This window comes from Eptatretus burgeri, chromosome 2 (genome assembly GCF_056783735.1).
Source record: "Eptatretus burgeri isolate ZD-2024b chromosome 2, Ebu_testis_v1, whole genome shotgun sequence".
Lineage (NCBI taxonomy): Eukaryota > Metazoa > Chordata > Myxini > Myxiniformes > Myxinidae > Eptatretus > Eptatretus burgeri.
Window position 1 is genome coordinate 152,345,799 of NC_140962.1, and position 24,158 is coordinate 152,369,956.

The window sequence follows — 24,158 nt, forward strand, 5'->3', positions numbered from 1 at the left end:
ACGTTCAATGCAGGAAAATCTCAGACTTTCACTCTGTCCTCCGAAAGATCAGCAGGGGAATCCCCTACTCAATAACCACAGAGGTTTACCTCTGGGTGAGGTGGAGATTTTTTGGCATGATAATCAGCCACAACCGTCTTGGGATGATTATGCACATCTGTGAGTGCCCTTTTAGATTAGTTACCACCTTGATATTCTTCAAAGAACCATTTCTTTCCAGAACTATCCAATAAGAAACGCATATTTTTCTACAGAGGTTTAGGCTCAGCAAAAGTTGAAGGGATGGGAATGGGAGAAAGCTTGAGGTGATTATGGATGGTGTGATTTTATTATTTATTTATTCATATGTAGCCTGTGACTGCTTGGCCGCATCGTTTTCTGGAGGCACAACTGTGCCGCTGATGCAATGCCCCTGTTTCCAGCACGTCGGTACTCATTTTGCCGACGTCGGAAGGATTACAGGCTGAGTCAACCTTACCTGGTGTTAATTACAACAGCCCAACAGGGACTTGAAATCCAGACCCTAGGAACTTGAGCTCGCCATCTTAACTGTTAAGCCAACACCAGGGCTGATGGGGTGATTGAAAGACTGGAGGTAAACGAACAAGGCAAGAGACAGGACATCCATTTCACAGAAAAGAGAATAGAAGAATGTCAGCAAGTATCTAGCTTAGATTTGGGAGGTGTAAAGGTGTGGGTTTCTGGAAGACCACCTACGTACAAGGGGGTGGAGGGCCGTGGATGGATAGAGGGAGGAAAGGGCAGGTGGAGTGACACGTGAAGTGACGAGAGAGAATACCGAAACCAACAACCTTCCTGTGGTGGACAACAATCCGACCCTGGGACTCGGTCACCAATCACCACCAATCGGACAAGGTGACCCTCCTCCCTAGAGATGCCGTTTTTATGAAAATCCATGGACTCGATGGCCTCCAGAGAAACAAGGTAAGAAGCGACTGCAGCAGCCAAGAGTGAGGAAGAACCATACTCCATGGTACTGTGGATGAAGGTGTTGTACACCACGATCAACTATCCACGGCTCAGAATGGACTCGCCACAGAAAATAGCAACATGTTGGTCAGCTTTCGAGGCCAATTTGGAGACAGTCTGCCCAAAATAGGGTGCGACATAAAATCGAGGCCTACACTTTCCAAGGATTGCGCGTCTTCCAGGAATTTGCCAGAGAAGAAAACGTTGGAACAATCATCACTGTGACCATTTCTGCTCTGTAAGGTGGTTAGATCAACTGCGTGTGGCCATCCATGGCAGGCTTTGAAATTCAGGCCTTTTGAAATGGTTAAATGGCAAGTGAGATTCGAGCCTATTGGATGTGCAAACTTGGCTTACTTCACTCATGCAAAGTGAAGTGGTGCCCTTCAGATGATTTCACAGTCCACCTGTTGCAACTTGTGCATTATTATTAAACTGGCTTGTGCTCATAGCTGTCCTTTAGAGTCCCAAACATCTGTCTACTTGCTTTAGTTGCTTGTTTCGGTTGTCATTTGGCCTCAGGTGCTTAACCAGTTTACTCCCTCGCCTTCCATCCCCAGTCCCACATTCCACCATCCTCCACCCACTCACACCGTTCCTTTCAACATTGTATATTTCCATTGTAGTCATTATCGTACTCTAACTTAAGTTATTTCCCTCTTTATATATTCTGGTGTGGTTCCTTCATCCCTCTCGTTATCTGTCCTCTGTACATCTTCTTTCATTATCTGCCAAGACATCATTTCATTAAATAACTCTAATTAAATTTATACCCCTACCCCAACCTCGACATGTGGTTGCCTAAATTATGATCCCCATTTGTGCTCCACTTGTTTCGTTCCATGCTTCCTGTTCTTATCTCCACTCTGCTTACCTTCCTAATTCTTTCTCTTATCCCCTACTCAATCATTTTTACAACCCCTTCTTCCCCATACCGCCAACTCCAAGTGACTCATTCCATCATTTATTGCTCTCCGGCACGCTTGGCAATATCGGAGCGTGCATGGGAAGGAATTGGTAAGTATCTGTGTTCATGTGCATACTGCAATGTCTGCATTTGTAATTTTGTGAATGGGCATGCATGGGTCAAAAGGAATGGAGATGGGGTATCCATGCGTGCCACTGAGTTGTCCCCCCCCCTCCCTAAACACATTTATTATTATTAGCACACCTGGAATATAGTTTTGGGGAGCTTACGGGAGGGCGCGTCGCCCGTCAGTCCATCCACAAGCACTTGCAACTTCTTCTCTGAAACTACACACACGATTTTGATGAAGCTTGACAACAACCTTCATCACCCTTGATGTACCAAAGTTTGTTCACGGCATTAAAAAAATTTGGGTCGAAGGGGTTCGATGGGAGGTTGCCTCCAAAAATATGTATTTGCTTTCTTCTCCGGAACCACACACACAATTTCAATGAAACTCAACCACAACCTTCATCACCCGTGATGTACCAACATTTGTTCACGGCATGAAAAAAAAATCCATATGGATTTACTTTCTTCCTCGTTACATATTTTATGAGTCCCCGTTTGCATCCATGCTTATCAGTGGTTCTCTGGTTATCTTATCCAGCCTCTACCAGGCGAGCGCCCAGGCGTATTTCCCCTATGTTTGTCGAACATTTTGTGGATGATGGGCTTCCTTGATTTGATATCCAGTTTATTGATTCCCGATTGTGGCCAGGTTATTATTAACTAACCTCCGCCATCTTCGAAGATGGATGGAGGTTACTGTTTTCACCCCTTTCTGTTTGTTTGTTTGTTTGTGAACAGTATTACGGAAAAACTCCTCGACGGATTTCGACGAAACTTTGTGGGGGGGGGGGGTTAGGTATGGTCCAAGGATCATGCCATTAAATTTTGGACTTGGTCCCCCCCCCCCCCAAAAAAATTGTTAGAGAAAATATTTTTTTTTTTTGCATTTCTACATGTTTTAAGTGATTTCCAACCCCCCCCCCCAAATTTTTTTTTACTCGCCCCAAAAAAGAAAGTACAGCAATTTTTTTTTGCATTTCGACATGTTTTAAGTGATTTCCAGGCCCCCCCCCCCAAAAAAGAAAATAGAGAATTTTTTTTTTTTTGCATTTCTACATGTTTTAAGTGATTTCCAACCCCCCAAAAAATTGTAACCCCCCAAAAAAATAGTTCGAGAAATTTTTTTTCATTTCTACATGTTTTAAGTGATTTCCACCCCCCCAAAAAAAATTGTTACCCCCCAAAAATAGAGAATTTTTTTTTTGCATTTCTACATATTTTAAGTGATTTCCAACCCCCCCCCCCAAAAAAATTGCTTGAGAAATTTTTTTTTTTTTTTTTACGTTTTAAGTGATTTCTAACCCCCCTCCCCAAATTGTTACCCCCCCAAAAAGGGGAATTTTTTTTTTGCATTTCTACATGTTTTAAGTGATTTCCAACCCCCCCCCATAAAAAATGTTGGAGAAAAGAACTATAACTCTCAGCACTGTTGACATATTTAATGAATAAGATATAAGGTTCACTTGAGTGACCCAGCAGTATTGGCGGCGGAGGTTTTGCACTCTCCCGAGTGCTCCCCTTCTAGTTCCGCACTGTGTTGGAACATTGGTACTGCCAGTTGGTTGATGGCTTTGTTTTCGTATCTTGGGGAGAGGTATGTTTTCAGAATCCGCCTCGTTATACGCAGTTACTTTTTGGTATTCATTTTGCGCATTTGTTTGTGACATATTCGGTGGCCCTCTTCTATTCCGAGGAATTTGATGCTTCATTGTCGAGCTCCCTGTATTGTTGTATTTAGGTCGATTCTCATGTTGTCTGTCTTTGTTGATTTCCCTTGTATGAATGCGTACTTGGTGCACTTATCTGGACCAAATTACATTTGAATGTTTCACCAATTTCAGTTGTTCTGCCAATTTCTCACCGTTTGGTGTGAAGAGCTTTAAATCATCCATGTATAGTTACATGTCGCCTCTCCTGTTTATTTGGGCATTCTTATATATTGGACGTCAGTGTATCTGTGTCCTTGCTCATTTATAAGGTTGCTCGGTGGGTCCAGAGCTGGGCAAAACAGGGCTCTTGTCACCGCAATCTGTGTTTCCACAAAACAGGAGCTCTGTTTGTGGAAATAAGGCTGTCTCCCTGGAAGATCCCGCGACATATCTTCACTCCTGGTATTTCGATCCTTCCGAGTGCTGAAATATCAATGTCCAGAGCTCCATCACCTTCTCAATCAGTTTGATCATTTGGGAGTTGATTTTGTACACTTGCATGCATTTTATCATCCATGAATGTCGGACATTATTAAAAGGTCTGTGCAGGCTGTGGACAATTTAGCTCTTCTCGTTTTATAATTTTAGAGTACGGCCTTGTTCCACAGCATCCTCTCTTACATCCCTTCTGTTCTTCCTCAGTCTCCTTGTTGTGTTAGATGGTGGGACATCATTTCTCAGATGATTCCCATTGGAGGTTTGTACGTTGTTGGTGGACATATTATTGACTTATACATTTGTGAGATAGTTAGGATTCTTCAGATTTTGGGATGAGGAAGTTATTACTTTCTATTACCTTGGGATGAGGAAGTCACTCATCCATGACTTTTTCCTCTTGGGTAAGTTCCCTGAATGCTTGAACATGGTGGTTCTGGAGAGCATTATGTGCTTCAGCCAGAATCTTGTAATTTTGTCTGGACCAGGGCTTTTGAAGTTTGCCATTTTGAGTTATTTAAAAAAAAAATTTTTGATAAATTATCACTGAGGGCATTTTGCTTGGATGTTGTTTTGTTTTTCCAAGTGTTGGATCCATTCCATCTCCTTATTGTGTTATTTTGGGTCTTCATCAAAGCTTTTCCAGAAATCTTCAACTTTATCTTTTTCAGGAGGATTTGATACATTTTGTTTTTGTTTCCCCTCGTTCAAATATTTTTGGGTTATTATTTTTAAGGTGTGTGTGTGTTTTGTGCGGTGTGCAGAATACAGATGTAGCACACTCTCCTTTGAGCCATCTTGTGTGGCTTCAATTCACGGCCAAACTATAAACCGTCGGATTAGTCTCTTGCCGGCAGAGCATTGCATCGCAATGTGCTCCGTCCTTCAGATAGACGTTTGACTGGGTGTCCCGTCTACTAGCATTGGTTTGTATACGTTAAACATTGCACGGTTTCTTTCATGAAGAGCAGGAGAGTTATCACCACCACGTTGGCTAAATTCCTCCCCGAGCCAGCTCAAGATGAACATCAGGTCTGCCCGCCAGCTCATGAGAGATTTTGGCCAAACCTCCCAAGGCCCACCCCACAAAGTGCGATTAATTGGGATCGTCAAAATAGTAGGAGTAAATAGAGCATGACCAGCACTCGTGATACCTACGTGCAGAAATTCGGACAGCAGCTTCCAGTCACTCAAGCATGCAATCACCACCATAATTACTATCACTACAGGGCTTTTCCTTTCCTCGATTTTCAACCCTGTGCTGTTGCTTAAGGTGATGCGGTGTCCGCGCAATCCATTGCAACACCCTCTCGATCAAAGATTCTGGAGTGGAAGATGGAACGGAAGGGCATGACAGCCAGAAGAGGCACTGATTGTCCCGCAGTAACAACACAGCACTGTCCTGCTATGGGTGGTGTGATCTCATTGACCAAGAAAAGGTTCGTCTATGAGCACACCTGTCTTGAGAAGTAAATTGGTCGGGGTTCAATACAAACTCAAATAGTCAGACTCTACCCTTCACCATCCTTACTGCCTACATATCCAGAGTTTGAATCCTGGAGAAATTTCCAAGAGCGGCTGACCTTTGTGGACAAGTGCTCATCTGCTCGTGGCCAGTGGAAGACAAAACTTCTCAGTTTAGAATTGCAGTCAAACTCGCACTATTTGATCCTTAATTGGGAAGTAAAGACACTCAAAGCAATGGGAAAGAAAGAAGGGTGGGAGAAAAGAGACGGTTAGTAAGACAAAGACAGTTGAAGAGGGAGAGGGCACTTATCCCTCCACCCCAGTGTAGATCAGTATAGTATGCTGTTGTAAATAAAAGTAGTTTGCAGTTGTAATTACAGATGCTTTGTCCATGAACCTGAGTAGGATGATACAAGGGATGCACGGTCATATGGAAGAAAACCAGTCCTTGGATTATGACTTTTTATGGATTTTTAATGAAAATTGCCCCAAATAAGGCATAAAGCCAATGTAGGTAAGGGGCGAAGGGGAAGGTTAGATAAAGATAAGGATAAAGGAAAACAAAAATCAAAGAAGGGCACTCGGTGGAGCGCATACCTCAACTGAAATTTAATGAACTTGTTCTTGTCAACGAACCAACTCATCCACCAAGTTTCGGCCAAATCCATCTGTATAACTTTTTCAAATATCATGCTATATATCGTTTTTAGCCCTATCACTCAATGGTGAAGAATCACTTAAAAAAATTCTAGGATCCAGATTTTCACCAAAATCGAATCAATTCTTCCTTGATACACACCCAACCTGCCCACCAAGTTTCGTCCAAATCCGTACACAACTTTTTGAGATATCCTGCTGTATGTCGTTTTCACCCTTTCACTCAATGGTGTCTTGAAATTTAAGTCCATAAACTCCTTTTAAAAATTATTATATTCTGGTGTTCTGCCTTAAGGCAAGCCCAGTACTGCTGCCAAAGCAGTTTATTGGTTAGGGTTATGTTGGGTGGTTTGTCATTGCCTTCTTAGCAGTAGTTTGGGCAGGAATTTATAATTTGTTCAGGCTGCCGGCGATAGCTCACCTTCTCTTTGCGAAAGACACCGTGGGACTTTTAACGTCCACCAACTAATGCCGGCAGATGGGACTTCCAGTTTAACATGCATCCGACAGTTTATAGCTGGGTTGGGATTCAAACCCAGGCGAGACGGCTTAGACACGAGTGTGCGTACGTCTACGTCTTCTGAAAAAGCACATCAAGATTTGAATCAACTTTGTTGAGTGGTGCATTTTTGCACTTGTCCGATAGACACAAACGGAGCTGGGAAGAGTTGCCAGGCTCGAGCCAACCACTGCAGTCCAAGTGCACAACAGAGACTGGCAGGTAAGGACAGAACATAGTGGCTTCTTCGCCATTGAGTGATGGGGCTAAAACGATACATAGCATGATATTTCTATTTTGTTCCTGATTGATGTAGACAAATTGGGTAGACAACACATTTAGCCCACGCGTGCCAAGCAAAAAGTGGGGTTAAGCAATTGGTTCGCTTTGTCTGTCTGTCTGTGTCTGAAGACATCAGTCGATATTTGTTCGGGGAACTACCTGAACTTGATTTCAATTGAATTTTACAACTTGAATACTGCAGATCCTGAATCGGAACACAAAGCTGTGGTTTTTCAGTACCTTGGCTCACTTTGGCAAAATGGACAGAATCTCATCCCAATCACGCATTTACAGAGAGGAGTAAGGTGGCTGTGATGCGTGAAATTTCTGCTACATTTTGTCTTTCCTTCAGCCTTTGAAATCTTTATTCCATTTCAATTGAACACTGACGAACACGCATCGCCTTCTTGGCACTTTCAACAACCTTCCGTTTAGTCTTTCCACCATGCTGTTGGTGTTTCCCCCCCCCAATCTCTCTGCTGTTGCATCCTAATCCATTCAGTATACTCGCTGTTCCACGTGCCTTGACCTTATACACAAAAAAAAGAGAGAAGTTATGACTCGTGATCAGACCAAGCAGCTCCAGACTACATCTCATCCGGAGGTTGATCAGTATATTGAGGAATTTAATGGCTGGTCCTGAGATGCACAAAATGAATGTGGGATGTTTCTGCATTGAAGGATATGTGGATCATCTGCTTATTTTATTCATTTTGGAAAAGATGGATACCACAGCACCCTAGTGTCTATCAAAAGTGCAAGGTGCAGTCGTCCATCCATTGGGGCCGTGCTCTGTACAAACGTCGGTGCTGCCAAAGCCATCTCCTGGGCTATTGGGCACAATCCTGGATGGGTCACCACTTCGACACAGGACACTCAAATGGCTCAATCATACCAGCATGCTGGTACTCATTATGCCGAACTTGGAAGGATGACAGGCTGAGTCGACCCCACCTGATATTAATTCAACGGCTGAGCAGGATTTGAACTCGGGACCCAAGGATCCAAAGCCATCCGCCCGAACCATTAAGTCAACACCAGGCATAAGGTGCAGTCGTAAAAGGTGGAATAATCTGCAAAATGGTACAGAGGATTTTCAAAGGAAGCAGACAAGCACACACCAATTACAGCCTCAGTCCCAAAACAGGAATCTTGTTAAGGGAGATTTAAACAAAAACGAACATACGATCTTGCAGCTTCTCTTGTTTGAGGATCTCGTTCTCTGATATTCGTGACTTGTCCTTGCACTTCATGGCAATCAAGTACTTCTTTCCCAGAAATCAGAGAGCTGTCTGCACATCCTTGCAACTTTCAACATCAGCACCGATTCGTTGATTTTTGCATGTTTAGGAGGGGGAAAAAAAAAAAAAATCACTCCGGCAGGGAACAAGTACCCCTCCGTGGCCACCAACCATCGTACGTGTGTAGGAACAGCAAAGTATTCAAAATCGTGCATGCACTCACCGTACTGACGTTTACGGAGAGCCAAACGACACGCAATACAGGCTGTGTTGTACTCCATGCCATTCCCAAGTTCTGGCCTTTAAGGAAGTCATTGTCACGCAAGTCGTAATTGTAAATAGAACAAAAATCTTTGTTTTGCATATAATGTACGAAGCCATAGTCTGCAATGTACACTGGACACAAGCATTCTACAAAGCCAGCTTCCATACTGTTCCTGTAATAAGATGCTCAATGTAAGCGTGAGAACAACATGGACTGCTGTTCAGGTATGGATTTACATTGCAGATGGTAAGTGAAAGGATGTAAATAAATAAATAAATAAATAGGTGCCTGAAGTGTCAATGGGGGTACAAGTGTAAAACGAACAAGACAAACCAAAAGCATTAAATCATCCAGAATGATCCGGCAACTATGCATCACTTGGGCTAATATCATAACTTTTTTTTTTTTCAATATATATATATATATATATATTCATTCAAAAATGGAAAGCGTTAAAAAAATTGCAGGGTTAGTTAAACAGATATGCAATTTAACTTCCTTCCTTAACTTTGAACCCTCAGCTACTTAGACTTTCGGCAAACCCACCCCTGGGCTACTTGGAGACAAATCCGGCCGCTCGGGGATATGGAGGCATGAATAGCGGCCGGTAAAAAGGCTGCTGGGGTTCAAAGGGTTAATTTATCTCGCTTCGAGTACAAATCGAGCTCTTTCCAAAGAAAACCAGTCTCTGCTGCACTTACTCCCGAACAGCTCCGATGTGCTCACTTGTCTGGTCGTCTCTTGCAGTGGCTGCCAGAAGAGGGTGGAACGTGTCCCAACAAAGGCTCAACATTTAAACATCTTCGTTCTTTTTTTTTTTTTACATTTTAAGCAACAAATTGCAGTTTTCAAGTTTCAGCAAAGGAGAATTCCAGGTGTTCGATGTCACAGCATTTTTAATCCAAGTGCTCTTTTCGAGATCGTCGCTGAACTTCATATAGCTTCCGGTCGTGCAGCTCGTCTGTTGTAGTATTTTTTCATTTTTTTTGTATTTTTTTCATTTGTATTGCTCCGGTCGCTCTGTTGCCGGTATGTGTTCGAGTTAATTTAGTTTCCAATTTCTTTTCATGCCATCTTTGACTTCCAAGTGCATGACCACAATAGTTCACTGTATTCTGGCCACAGTGCATTCTTTTTTTTTGTTTGTTTTGTTTACGCTGGATGGAATGTTTTGTTATTATCAATCATTCTATCTGGGAGAAACATCCATGACTTTTTTTTTTTAGGGTGAAAAGGAGCATTCTTAACTGTTTACGTTCTTTGCTTCAATGACCGAGTTGTGTTGCTTCGTTGTATGAACTCTCAAGTGCCTCTGGCAGTGCGCTGACTGACTGAACCCCTTACCGCAGATGTTGCAGGAATATGGCTTCTCTCCAGTGTGGATCAGTATGTGTTTTTTCAAAGCCGATTTATTTAAGAACGTCTTCGCACAATCTTGGCAAGTATATGGGCGCTCCCCCGTGTGGATACGTGTGTGCTGTTTCAAAGTCGAATGAGTGGAGAACGTCTTCGAACAAACTTTACAAGTGTACGGGCGCTCTCCGGTGTGAATGCGCATGTGAATCTGCCGCTGTGATGAGAGTCTGAATCCTTTACCACAAACACTGCAAAAGTACCGCATTTCCCCGGTATGAATGCGCGTGTGCCTTCTCACATCCGATTGCCACAAGAAAGTCTTCGCGCAAACCTGGCAACTGAACGGGCGCTCCCCCGTGTGGATATGCATGTGCTTTTTCAAAGACGCTTGATCTAAGAATGTCTTCACACAAACTTTGCAAGGGTACGGGCGCTCACCCGTGTGAATGCGCATGTGCACCTGACACTTCGATGACCGTGTGAATCCCTTACCGCATACAGTGCAGGTGTACGGGCGCACCCCGGTGTGACTTACCAAGTGTCTCCGACAGTCTGACGCCCGACGGAATCCCTTACCACACACACTGCAGGAATATGGCATTTGTCCCAGGTGGATCATTGTGTGCCTTCTAAATTCCGATGGATAGGAGAATGTCTTTGCGCAAACTTCGCAACTGTACGGGCTCTCCCCGGTGTGAATGCTCGTGTGCTTTTTAAAAGCCGATTGGTCCGAGAACGTCTTCACACAAACTTTACAGGTGTACGGGCGCTCTCCCATGTGAATTTGCATGTGAATGTGACACTGCGATGACTGGCTGAATCCCTTTCCACATACAGTGCATGCGTACGGGCGCTCCCCCATGTGAACCCGCATGTGTCTCTGACGGCCTGCTGAGTGACTGAATCCCTTACCGCAGACACCGCAACAATACGGCATTTCCCCTGCATGGATCAGAGTGTGCCTTCGACATTCTGATGAGTACGAGAACGTTTTTGCGCAAACTTTGCAACTGTATGGACGCTCTTTTGTGTGGGTAAGTGTGTGCCTTCTAAAATACGACCGATCCGAGAATGTCTTTCCACAAGCGCTGCAAGTGTACGGACGCTCTCCCGTGTGGATCCTCATGTGTCTCCGATAGCCCGACGACTGACTGAATCCCTTACCACACACATTGCAGGAATAAGGCTTCTCACCGGTGTGGATCAACGTGTGTCTTCTGAAATGTGATCGATCTGAGAACGTTTTTGTACAAACTTTGCAAGTGTAAGGGCGCTCCCCCGTGTGAATCCTCATGTGTACCTGACACGACGCGGCATGGTTGAATCCCTTATCGCACACACTGCAGGTGTACGGCTTCTCTCTCGTGTGAATCTGAGTATGCATCGTGAACTTGCTTTCATCTCCTGTACCGTAAGAACAAGAAGTGCGTTTGTACTTTTTATCCCTGGAAACTGGTTGGTGCATCTTCAGGTGCATCTTCAAAGCAGCCTTGGTGCCGAAGCTGTGAGGGCACAAAGTGCAGGGGATATTCCCGATGAGCTTGCATTCACCTGTGAGGATCATTCACAAAACAGAAAGACAACGTTATTTCTCAGAAACTGGCGGATTGGAAAGAATCTTCAAATTATGACCTCTAAAAGTACATTTATACGATATGAAATTGTTGAACAACTTGCTGATTGCGTATGATAAATATCTCCCAAACACATTACAAAAATAGGACCGCGAGTCGTAAAGCTAACCTGGATCAGGAGCAACAGTCACTCAAAACCCCCCCGCAGATCCTGATTTTTATTTTTTATTTATTTTTAATGACATGAACAAACTTCGCTACACCACGGGTGATGAAGTTTGTGGTCAAGTTTCATCAAAATCGTGAATTTAGTTTTGGAGAAAAGAGCAAATACCTATTTTGTGGTCTCAAACCCCCCACAGACCCTGGTATTTTTTTTGGTATTTTGCTCGCCTGTTTGAAGAACAGAGAGCTATAGCGATACCCCTGGCATCAGCGTGAGCGTGAAAATGTTAATTTTTTTGTATTACGGAAAAACTCCTCGACGGATTTCGACGAAACTTGGTGGGGGAGTTAGGTATGGTTCAAGGATCATGCCATTAGATTTTGGACTTGGTCCCCCCCCCCCAAAAAAAAATTGTTAGAGAATTTTTTTGCATTTCTATATGTTTTAAGTGATTTCCAACCCCCCCCCCAAAAAAAATTTAGAGAAAAAAATTTTTGCAACTTTTTTTTCAACAAAATTTCGATTTCTTTTTTTTGCATTTCTACATGTTTTAAGTGATTTCCAACCCCCCCCCCCACCAAAAAAAAATTGTTAGAGAAAATTTTTTTTTGCATTTTTACATGTTTTAAGTGATTTCCAACCCCCCCCAAAAAAAGTTTTTGCAACTTTTTTTTCAACAAAATTTCGATTTCTTTTTTTTTGCATTTCTACATGTTTGAAGTGATTAGGATTTCGACGAAACTTGGTGGGGGGGTTAGGTATGGTCCAAGGATCATGCCATTAGATTTTGGTCTTGGTCCCCCCCCAAAAAAAAAATTGTTAGAGAATTTTTTTTTGCATTTCTATATGTTTTAAGTGATTTCCAACCCCCCCCCACCAAAAAAAATTGTTAGAGAAATTTTTTTTTGCATTTCTACATGTTTTAAGTGATTTCCAACCCCCCCAAAAAAATTGTAAGAGAAAAAAAAGTTTTTGCAACTTTTTTTTCAACAAAATTTTGATTTCTTTTTTTTGCATTTCTACATGTTTTAAGTGATTAGGATTTCAACGAAACTTGGTGGGGGGGTTAGGTATGGTCCAAGGATCATGCCATTAGATTTTGGACTTGGCCCCCCCCCCCAAAATTTTTCTTTTTGCATTTCTACATGCTTTAAGTGATTTCCAACCCCCCCCCCCCAAAAAAAAAATTTGTTAGAGAATTATAAAAAATATTAATTATTAGACTCGTCTTTTAAAAACGATAAATGTATAAACAGGCGAGAATTGGGTGGCTTTGACACCAACTGGTTTTAAATGCTGTGAACAAACTTTGGTACATCACGGGTGATGAAGGTTGTGGTCAAGTTTCATCAAAATCGTGTTTGGTTCAAGCGATAATGACGGAAGTGTTTACGGACAGACTCACTCACTCACCTGCAGACACTGCTCGATTACAAAAGCTCACTAGACTAAAGTCCAGGTGAGCTAAAAACCTTGTGTTCTGCAGTCATGCATTTCCACTTGCCGCATGTGTACAGCCATAAAGTGCCATGACATTAGGTGTTTATATGGTTCAGGCCACGATTTTTGGTCGGTGCATGTTTCTTAATGTGAATTTTGGGTTTTTTACCATTGATCATCCCGGTTATCGTCGACGTTACAATCAAGTGCCAGTCAGACTGACCAATGACACCACTTCTATGAAATTGCACCAAAACGTTTTTCAGAATCTTGCACGCAGGTGTGTGTAAATGGCAAAATGAATAAACACGAGTTCCCTTACAAGGAATGCAGATCATGAGGCCCAATGGTTGCCAGCCTTTGGTTCATTGTCCATGCTATCCCTTTTTAATGCTGAGCGTCAAACAAGGAAGCAGCACGTAATCTTCGGTATGACTCAACTGGGTTTCGAATCGCCGACCTCCCAGACTCAGATCAGAAGCTCGAACCATTACACCACCGAGTCTAGTAAAAATTAGATGTTTCCAAATCTTCACTTTGAAGGTGTACGGAGGTTATTTGGAGGTTGGTGGCAGGATTTGCACTCCGGCCACCGTAAAACCCTTCATTCCACAAAACGCAAAAACGCAAAAAAATCTGAAAACCCACTCCGTAGGAGTACCTCCTGTGCAGCTTTCCTTCGCAGGGCAGCTCACCGGATGATGGGATTGGGGCAAAGCCTTCGGGACCCCCAATCTTTGATAGGAGGGAAACCACGGGGTAACATCCCTGGGTCAGATTGCGGGAGAGTGTGTCGGAGTGGTGCTGAGGTGTCGTCCACCAGACGGCGGTCTCCTTGGGTTAACCTGAGGTGGTCCCTTCGGGTGGGTGCATGGAATGTCCTATCCCTAAGAGAGGATGATCACCTGTCTCTGTTATCATCTGAGCTCAAGCGTTTGGACATCGGGATTGCAGCTCTCTCTGAGGTTCGGAGACCGGATTGCGGCGAGATAATGGTGGGTGGTTACACCTACTATTGGTCTGGTCGCTCTGATGGTTACCATACCCAAGGAGTTGCTGTAGCTGTGTCCAATAAGCTGACCCCAATGATAATTGAGGTAACACCGGTCAACGAGCGTATTATGAGATTAAGGATTCGTCACTCCTTAGGTGTCATTTCCCTGGTCTCTGTTTATGCTCCGACTGAGGCGAGTGACCTCACCGTGAAGGATGCATTCTACGCCACACTCGTGTCTGTGGTTGATCAGTGCCCCAGACGAGATACACTTCTCGTCTTGGGGGATTTCAATGCATCGACTGGAACTGATAGGGACGGTTATGAGGTATGTGTTGGTCCCCATGGGTCAGGAACTATGAACCAGAATAGCACTAAGTTCCTTGACTTTGCAAGAAGTCATGGACTTAGGGTGGCTGGTTCATGGTTTCAGCGCCCACAAGCTCATCGCTGGACTTGGTATTCCAACGCTGGCGGTGTGGCAAAGGAGATTGACCATGTCCTCATTGACGGTCGTTGGAGGATGATCCAGAACTGCAGGGTCTACCGGAGTGCTCAGTTCCTCAATACTGACCACAGGCTTGTTGTAGCAACTCTAAAGCTGCACCTTAAATCCTGGAGAATGGTACCATCCCAGCCGAGGCTGGATGTTGCCAAGCTCAGGGATGAGAGAGTAGCTGAGGAGTTTGTGAACAGGCTGAGTGGAAACTTGGGGGGTCTGGGTGCTTTGGGGGGTCCTGAAGAGTTGTGGAGCGCCTTCAAGACCACCGTCCTTGATGTTGCCGGTGGATGCCTTGGAGCTCACCGCAGGGCAAAGAAGAATTTTGTCTCTCAAGGGACACTGGATACCATTGACCAGAGTCGCAGGGCCAGGCTGAATGGCAGAGCTGAGCTGTTCAGGGAGCTGAGGCGTAAAACTGTACGTGCACTGAGGGTGGACAAGGAGGCCTATGTGCGAGGAATCTGTGTGGGGGTAGAGCATCACCTGTGGACAGGTGATTCTCGTCCCGCTTACAGGGGAATTCGCGCATTACGTTCATCCAAGCCCATCCCTCGGAGCACTACAGTTCAAGCAGAGAGTGGTAGGCTCTTGACAGAGGAGTCTGAAGTGAAGGCCCGCTGGGCCGGTTACTTTGAGCGGTTGTACCAGGCTGATCCCCCAGCTGTCGAGTTGGACGTCAAGGGTGTTACGATCCCTGTTGCTGACCCTCGAATCAACTGTGGTCCACCTACGCTTGTGGAAACACAGGCTGCGGTGAACCAGTTGAAACGGGGCAAAGCTCCAGGGATCTGTGGCATCCATGCCGAACTTCTCAAGGCTGGTGGAAATGCTGCACTCGTGTCATTGCATGCAGTTTTGTGCTCTGCCTGGAACACAGGCATCATCCAACTGACTGGAAGAGGGGCCTTGTTGTCCCTCTCTGGAAAGGGAAGGGTGATCGCCAAGACTGCAACAACTACCGAGGGGTGACGCTGCTCTCAGTGCCGGGCAAGGTCTTTGCTCGGATAATTCTCGATAGGGTTCGCCACCATCTGCTTGAGCACCAGCGTCCAGAGCAGTCAGGCTTTACACCAAAGAGGTCAACGATTGACCGTATCCTTGCACTTCGTGTCCTCACCGAACGCAGACGAGAGTTTCGGCAGGGGCTGCTTGCAGCCTATGTTGATCTCTGTAAAGCGTTCGATTCAGTGAATCGGGATGTCCTCTGGAGGATTCTTGGTCTTCGTGGGGTGCCACCGAAACTTATCGATCTGATGTCTGAACTCTACTCTGGTACTGAGAGTGCTGTGAAGTGTGGTGGTACCATCTCTGACTTATTTCCAATTGTTACTGGAGTTCGTCAGGGATGTGTACTTGCCCCCACACTTTTCAGCACTTGTATGGACTGGATTTTAGGGAGGATGTCGGAGAGATCAAGTTGCGGTGCGTCATTTGGGAATGTCAAGATCTCGGACCTTGACTTTGCAGATGATGCAGTCATCTTTGCGGAGACTTTAGACATCCTCTTGGGGGCCCTCGAGGTGCTGAATGAGGAGTCAGAGCCGTTGGGATTACGGGTTTCTTGGGTCAAAACTAAGATCCAGGCTTTCGGTGACATCTTGGATGCTGCTGTCCTGTCTGTGTCTGTTTGTGGTGAGGATGTTGAAGTCCTGGAGAGATTCACTTACCTTGGCAGTGATATTCATGTCTCTGCTGGCTGCAAGTCAGAGGTCAATAGACGTCTGGGTCGGGCCTGGGGAGTCATGGATTCACTGGATCATGGGGTGTGGCGCTGCCGGTACCTGTGCGGGAGGACGAAAGTCCGAGTCTTCAGGTCCTTGGTACTTCCAGTCTTGCTCTATGGGTGCGAGACTTGGACTCTGAGCAAGGATCTGAGACGGAGACTTAATTCCTTTGGTACCAGGTCTCTTCGGAGAATCCTTGGCTATCGCTGGTCGGATTTTGTGTCCAACGAGCGGTTGCTGAGAGAGACTCGGATGAGATTTGTTACCTGCATAGTCCGTGAGCGTCAGTTGCGGCTGTATGGACATGTGGCTCGTTTTCCTGACTCTGATCCTGCTCACCAGATTCTCTCAGCGAGGGAGTCTCATGAGTAGAGGAGGCCAGTGGGTCGACCACGTGCCTCATGGTTGCAACAGGTTGACCATCATCTCAAGGAGATGGGGATGGGCCTGGCATCTGCCTGGGGGATGGCCAGACGGAGGCCCCTGGAGTACCGGCGGAAAGTGGACGCAGCGACGTGCTGTTCTGGCACATGCTCCCATACCTGACCTGACCCTGACTTTGAAGGTCTCGAAGCCTACCATGCAGGACTAGAACAGCTACAACATTGGCATATCTCCAGCCAAATGGAAAACTGCCCAGATACTTTTAAGAGATAGGATGAAGCATAATTTACCAACAATACGGTATTTTCGAAATTATTGATGAATGCTAACGATGCCTTTCACGCACACGCTGTGTGTACGTTTTCAGCGGCTCACTCCCGCTAGACGAGACACAACCCTTTGAATCATGAGCTCCTTGGACTTTTGGATCCCCCACCCTGGGCTCCCTGGAGAAAAATCCGGCCTCTTGGGAATATGAAGGTTTGAATAACGGCTGGTAAACCAGCCGCTAGGGTTCAAAGGGTTAACACAAGCGAGTGGTGGGAGTGGATAACGCACGCACGCACGCACGCACGCACGCACGCACACACACACCTTTTAGCAATAGATATAATATAATGTATGTTGAGCCTGGTGTTGGCACAGTGGTTAGGGCAGCGGCTTGGGATCCAAAAGGTCCTGAGTTCAAGCCCCGTTGGGCCACTGAATTAATACACCAGGGGGGTTGACTCAGCCTGTCATCCTTCCGAGGTCGGTGAAATGAGTACCAGTGTACTGGGCCGGTGTATACCCCGGTTAAAATAGGTGTACCGTATCCCTGTGTCGTAAGAGGCGACCAGGGTTGCGTCAGGAAGGGCATCCGGCGTAAAACATGCGCCAAATCACTATGCGGATCATACGGATGATCCGCTGTGGCGACCCCTAACGGGAGCAGCTGAAAGAAGAAGAAGAAGAAGAAGAAGAAGAAGAGATAATATAATGTCTGTTGTGGCCCCAGAGCCAAACAATATACCGATAACAACCTTCACAGCTCCAACTCCATCAACATAATTAATAGTAAATGTCATCATTTTAAACTTCACATGCCCCAGATATGTCCTTCACATCGGTGTTAAGAAGCATCCAGAGACGGTGTATCCCTCAGGGATCGCTCCCACGTAAATCGAGCTGGAACAAGATTTGTGTATTTTCACGTCGCGAAGATGTCGTTTGCCGAAGAGTTGGTTACCGTTACTTTGTAATGACGCACATCATCGTCTTTCCAATTGCAGAAGTCCATCAAATAAATCGCCAAACCCGGCATGTTCACAGAAGGCACTCCCACAAGGTTCAAGGTCCACTCACTGGCAGCAATCCCTTGGGAGTTGGGTGCCGGGCATAGTGATGTGCACCTGTAATCCGACTACGCGGTAGCTTGGGTTGGGGGATCGCTCGAGGATGGGAGCTCTGCACTGTGCTGTGCAGCCTGGCTGATACGGAGGCACACTGGTACCCAACCCACATTGTCAAATCAGGACAGATCAGATCTGTGACTTGCTTCAGGTATCATGTAAAACCTGGACTAACCTGATCATGGTCGAGTGTCAGTGACTAAACCGGTTCCCCCACCAGGTTCCTGGTGAGGAGGGTGTATGGATATGGACACCCAGCAGGACTAAAATCAAAACCCGTCAAAGGTGGCGGACCTCCTTGTGAGCCAATGGCCATCCATATCTGATGCCCAACTGCATCTGCGGATGTCCCCCTGCAGTGGGTAACCTTTCCTAGTAGGTTGGTGGCAGGATTTGCACTCCGGCCACCGAACAAACACTTCACTCTGCAAAAACACACTCAGTGGTGTGTGTGTGGCAGGGTGGTGCTGAGGTATCATCCACTAGAGAGCAGTCTCCTTGGGTTAACCTGAGGCGGTCCCTTCAGGTGGGTGCCTGGAATGTCCTCCCCCGAAGAGATGGGAAAGGGCCACGCATCATCTGCCTGAGAGATGGCCAGACGGAAGCCCCTGGAGTACCGGCAGAAAGTGGATGCAGCGACGTGCTGTGGTGCATGCTCCCCATGTAAGTATGTACGTAAGTGTACATGTATGTTGGGTAGCAAACGCCCGTACACTCGGGCCTTGCACCGGCCCACATTGTCAGGAGTTTGCAGTGGCTGTCCTGTCGGCAAGCTGAGAAAGTTATCTGAGTCTTTTGTTGGGCAGAGGCACACCCCTTTCTTCCAGGTACTTTCCCAAGTCTATTTGGTTTCTTTTAAAATCTGTAAGCCATTTTAGGTCACAATCCTCATTTTGAACGCCCAAAACACATTAACATGCCCCAAACACTGCTAGTTCTCGAGGGGTTTCTGCGCATGCGCATTCTGGGGGCGGATTGCATCATCTCGAAAGTCACGTATTGCCCAATTCACTTCCTTGTTCCTTGCAATCATTAACTGTGGAAGGATTTAGTGACCCCTCATCTGGAATATTGTGTTCAGCTTTAGTTTCCACGTTGCCACACATGAGGCTGCTTGGAGACACATCAGTACAAATCAACTAACTACATTGATTCCGGGGCTAGCAAGACAAAGCAACGAAGAGGGGCATGATACAGTACTTCATACATGAGAAAGGAGGCAATTACAAGGGTACGTGCTTTGAGATCCGATAGAGATGTTTAAAATGATGAAGAGGACAGATAATAATTGGACGTTAAACTTTGTGTCCCATCTGCCGACATTAGTTGGTGGATGTGCCTGGTGTTGGCTTAGTGGTTCGGGTGGCGGCTTGGGATCCTCGGGTCCTGAGTTCATGCCCCGTTGGCCGCTGAATTAATATACACCAGGAGGTTGACTCAGCCTGTCATCCTTCCGAGGTCGGCAAAATGAGTACCAGCGCACTGGTAAAGGGGACACTGCATCAGCGGCATAGCTGTGTCCCAACCAATGGTGCAACCAGCAGCCATAGGCTGCAATCGATACAGAGAGAGTTGGTGGACGTTGAAGATCCCACGGTGTTCTCCTTTCGCCAGCACCTTGAACAAATTCCAAATTCCTACTGCAACTACTGCTGGGAGAGAGATGGCAAAACACCCAGCATGACCGTTGCCAGGAAACCGCTTCGGCAGCACCGACGCTCCCTAAAAGGAGTATGGTACATCGGATTGGATCAGATAGTTGTCGTAAATGCAGCAGTTTGGTTTCGTACAAAGAATGGACGACAGGAACCGGGAGTCCCAGCTCGAGAGTAAATTGGTGTCTAAAGTAGTGGATCAATCAGAGTAGATTTAAAATGGAATTGGATACATACCTTGAAACTCTGTTGGATAGAAGGGTCAGGGTGTGTTCATTTACCAAGCAGCTAGCTGGTGCTTGCCAAGCCAGCCGTTCCTTATCGACAGTTTTGAATGCCAAGCCAGGCTTGCTGGAGGGCTTAAGCCACTTGGCGAGCGCTCTGCAAGAAACTTGGTAACTGAACACACCCCGAGTCTGTGACGACCTGGGGTATGTTCAGTTACCAAGAAGCTAGCTAGCTTGCGCTTGCCAAGCCAGCCGTTCCTTACCAACGGTTTTGAATGGAGTGCTTGCTCGAGTGCTTAAGCCACTTGGCGAGCGCTCTACAAGAAACTTGGTTCGTGAACAGTGAATGGTTGGGTGATTGTGTGTGCATCTACCAGGTGGTCACAAATTCCCTGCAATTCCTACAACTCACCATACTCTGAGGTCTCGTCTTCAACCTTGATCCGCAGGACTCCAGGAAGTCCTCCAGCGGGTCCTCCTGGATCTTCGGCGTCCTTTCGATGACCGAGCATGATGGTTCGTTCATGTCCTCGCCAGGCACGGCACGACTCCATGTACCGACAGAGCTCGGCGTACATGGTGAAGGTGAACTTTCGTGCGGCCAACGAACAGAATTGAACCCTCACGGTCGGGGGTTCGGCCCGGGCACAGAGAGCTCCGAGGATCTCGATCCCGAGACCCGTAACCGCGGCTCGGAGAGACTCCTCCGATAGACCCTGGGTCTCCATCCATGCCGGGACTGGACCGACGACACCACGAACTCTTGCCCAGTCCATTGTCCATCAGCATCCCGAAGCAGGAGATTGAAAATAAATAAATAATAAACCGGTCTTTTGCCAGTTTCTTGGTTCCAGTTTCGTTCCAAATAAAAACAAAAAAAATTCTTTTGTTTTCTCGATATAATCCACGTTTCTCAAGTATTCAAGAAACTTTCAGGATTTCCTTTTCCGGCAGCGCCATTGCTTTTGGCGCGAAACTGGTTGATGTTGTTTAACGTTTAAAATAATATTTAGCTCACTCTGCGATTCATTAAGGGTTCAGCTCGAAGGATCAATGTATTTATTACGTACATATTTTGTCTTTCGGATCTCGACCTCAGTATGTGGCTCGTATGATGGAGGGAGTGGTGGGGGTTCGAGCTTCTGGGGTTGTGTTCCATGAGCAATCAGCTTGGAGAGCGCTCACCAAGTGGCTTAAGCACTCCAACGAAAAGGTCGATAAGGAACGGATGGCTTGGCAAGCGATAGTAAGCTGATTGCTGGCAACGGCAGGTTAAACTCACCTGGTCTCTTTGGGGAAAACCGATGGCAACGTGACAAATGGTTCAACCAAAGGGTCCATCTCATCGTGAAATGTCCCCTTGGTGCAAGTCTCCCACTGAGCTTGCAATGATTAGTCAATTTGGTAACTAATTCCACTATCAAGTCCCAATCATGAATCTTTTTTTTTTCTTCAAATTTTTCAAAATTTGCATTTTCAAATGGCCAATCAGGCAGATTTGATTAGAATCCCCTGGAGAACAAATGTGCCAAATTTGGTGCTTGTATCATCATTTGCATGATTCCTCTCAAAAATTGCTGTTATCTGCCCCCACTATCATTGCCTCCAATGCCGAAATGGGCAGGGATCAAACGCAGCTGCACAATAGAGCCCCTTGTTCGATTTTTGAAATGTGCACCCTCAAATGAATGAGAGAGAGAGAAAGGCCTTCGGTTTGAATTGGGCTTTAATTTGTTTGATTGAAGCCATCTCTACAAACACAAACAAAAAGGTACATCAACAATCGATTACAGCGAAGTATAATAATAATTAACCAGCAAACACACAGAGCTTGGTACACCCTCAACTCTCACCGTTTAAGCCTCAGTGGACTACTCCAGTAAACGACAAGAACCGAGGGACCATGCCTTTCGTCAAAGCAGTTTACCAGCAATTGCTCCACAAGCAAGTCACACGTCATGAAGTGCGGCTTTGTCTTCTTCTTGTTTAATTTCACCACACACCCATTGGTCAGACAGCTGCCGGACCACACCCACATTGGTTGCTTGACTCCACCCACTGTGGCACCTAAACAAAATATGGCCGCCATCTTGCTTTTCCGTTGGGCCGAACGCATTCGGCCTGGAGGCCTCTGCTTATTATACACGGTCCGGGTTTTGTTGCGTCAGATTTCCATTGGCTTTGTTTGGGTCGACTGTTCATTACGATGAGGGATACCGAAAAATCTAATCATATGTCGAATAGAAATTACGAGTTCGGTTTAATCAAGTCCGTACGTGCCTCCCGAGAAAAATGGCCTTGCGTAATTTTTGAACGGCCCCATATTGGGGTTAAATCTCTGTGGCTGTGTGGCAAATCGGCTCATTCTGACATAACCATGGTTGAGAGGTGTTGTTCATCTTTTATTGGCACAGGAAATGTGTTTCCCAATTGTGCTGTTCATATTTTAACCCCAATTGAACGAGGTGATTTTGAGCTTTCCCTGACTGGGGGAAGAGAGGGGTGTACTTGAAGCAAAAACATACTTGCTGCTTATTAATTCAAAACACCTCACTGCACTGGAAAACGTGGGGACAGAAATACTGCACGGGAAATGGTGTAGACTTGTAATACCCTGACCCACCTGGAGGTGGCGCTACATGATACACATTTACAGAGAGAATTTGCGTCCCTCCCAAGACCAATGGCAAAGATAAAAACACATTATCCATGATTTGTGGTCATGCTGATCCTATGTAGCAAGTATGGATGTAATCTGCCCAGAACTGTCGTAGCGTGAGAACACACACACACACACACACACACACACACACACACACACACACACACACACACACACACACACACACACACACACACACACACACACACACACAAACACCGGTCCGTGAATTACAGTAAGGATGCAAAGACTTCTATTCCTGAACATATAATAGGAAAAAAATTGAAAACATCAGAGAGGTAGAGAAATGGATAAAAAGTCATGAGAGGAGATTTCGAAATCCCCAGCAATTGCGAAAAAAGTCGAGGGATGGGGGGCAGGGGGCTCCCAGTGCAGTTAGAGTTGAGAGTATGTGTGTTTCCCAATTGGCCCGTTGCTGGATTTTGTTGTAGATTGTGACTGCAGTGCAGTCATTATTGTTCTTTTTTACAGGATCTAAGGCTCAGAGTGCAACTGCCACATACACATGGACATAGACAAATACACGAGACACAGCAATGGATTGTGAGATGAGACATGCACAGCCACTGAACCATCTGTATATGTGTATATATATATATATATATATATATATATATATATATATATATATATATATATATATATATATATATATATATATATATATATATATATATATATATGTAACTATTGTCTTGAAACAAGATGGATATATTTGAGCACTGAGTTACATGTCACAAGTGGATTGCCCTATAAATTTTCCCCATAGATCTTGGCGGATATGAGGGGCTTCTTTTGAGTCTAAGGGACCAAATTCCCTCCAGCTCTTCAAAACAGCTGTTCACCACCATCTCATATCTTCCCCCATCCAAAACCATGATCTTTTCGACCCTCGTTAACCCACTTCCTTCAAATTCCCTGCTTTGCCTCCTGAAAGTCCCTGTCGTGTCCATTATGTGTACCCCCACTCCCTTCTACAGATCTAATGTCTCTGCTCCCTACTGTTTTGAGCTTCCCTCTCCCATCCCACTTGTCTCCTGCTCCCTTTGTTATACGTTCTCTGTTTTAGCTCTAAGACGAGCCTCAACAATGTATACAAAAAAAAAGATTGCTCTTTATTCAAGGGATTTGCTGGTAACTAGGTCGATTTTGTTACGGATTTGGAATCCATCTGCACACAGACATTCAGAGTCCTTATAGATCACTTATATCGGGAAGTATGTGTTTCGAGGTAGGGTCCCGTCCTATGTTTAATGGGTGATTAAGTGTACGTGCTGCGCAGTTATTTTATAGATAGGATTTTTACACCACCAACAACAACGCCACCTTCCCGCACTTGACCGGTCGCCATTACGCACGTGTTTTTGGCTGAGGACGTGGGCGGAGCCTTCATCGACTCGGGTCGAAGCTCCGCTCCGAGGAGGGGCAGAGAGCGTTTCCTGCAGCCAATGAGCGGAGGGCAAGCACCACACGCACAC

The 24,158-nt window shown here is 45.6% G+C and overlaps 1 protein-coding gene across 1 annotated transcript; it reads right to left on the reverse strand.

The window, feature by feature from the left end:
• Positions 1-7,639: 7,639 nt before the first annotated feature.
• On the reverse strand, positions 7,640-20,972 carry LOC147033578 (uncharacterized). Its single transcript, XM_085856534.1, has 2 exons — positions 20,410-20,972; positions 7,640-11,491 (listed from the first exon to the last, which is right to left on the reverse strand). Exons 1-2 carry the CDS (start codon positions 20,771-20,773, stop codon positions 9,828-9,830), a joined length of 2,028 nt encoding a protein of 675 aa, XP_085712660.1. The 5' UTR covers positions 20,774-20,972; the 3' UTR covers positions 7,640-9,827.
• Positions 20,973-24,158: the final 3,186 nt, after the last annotated feature.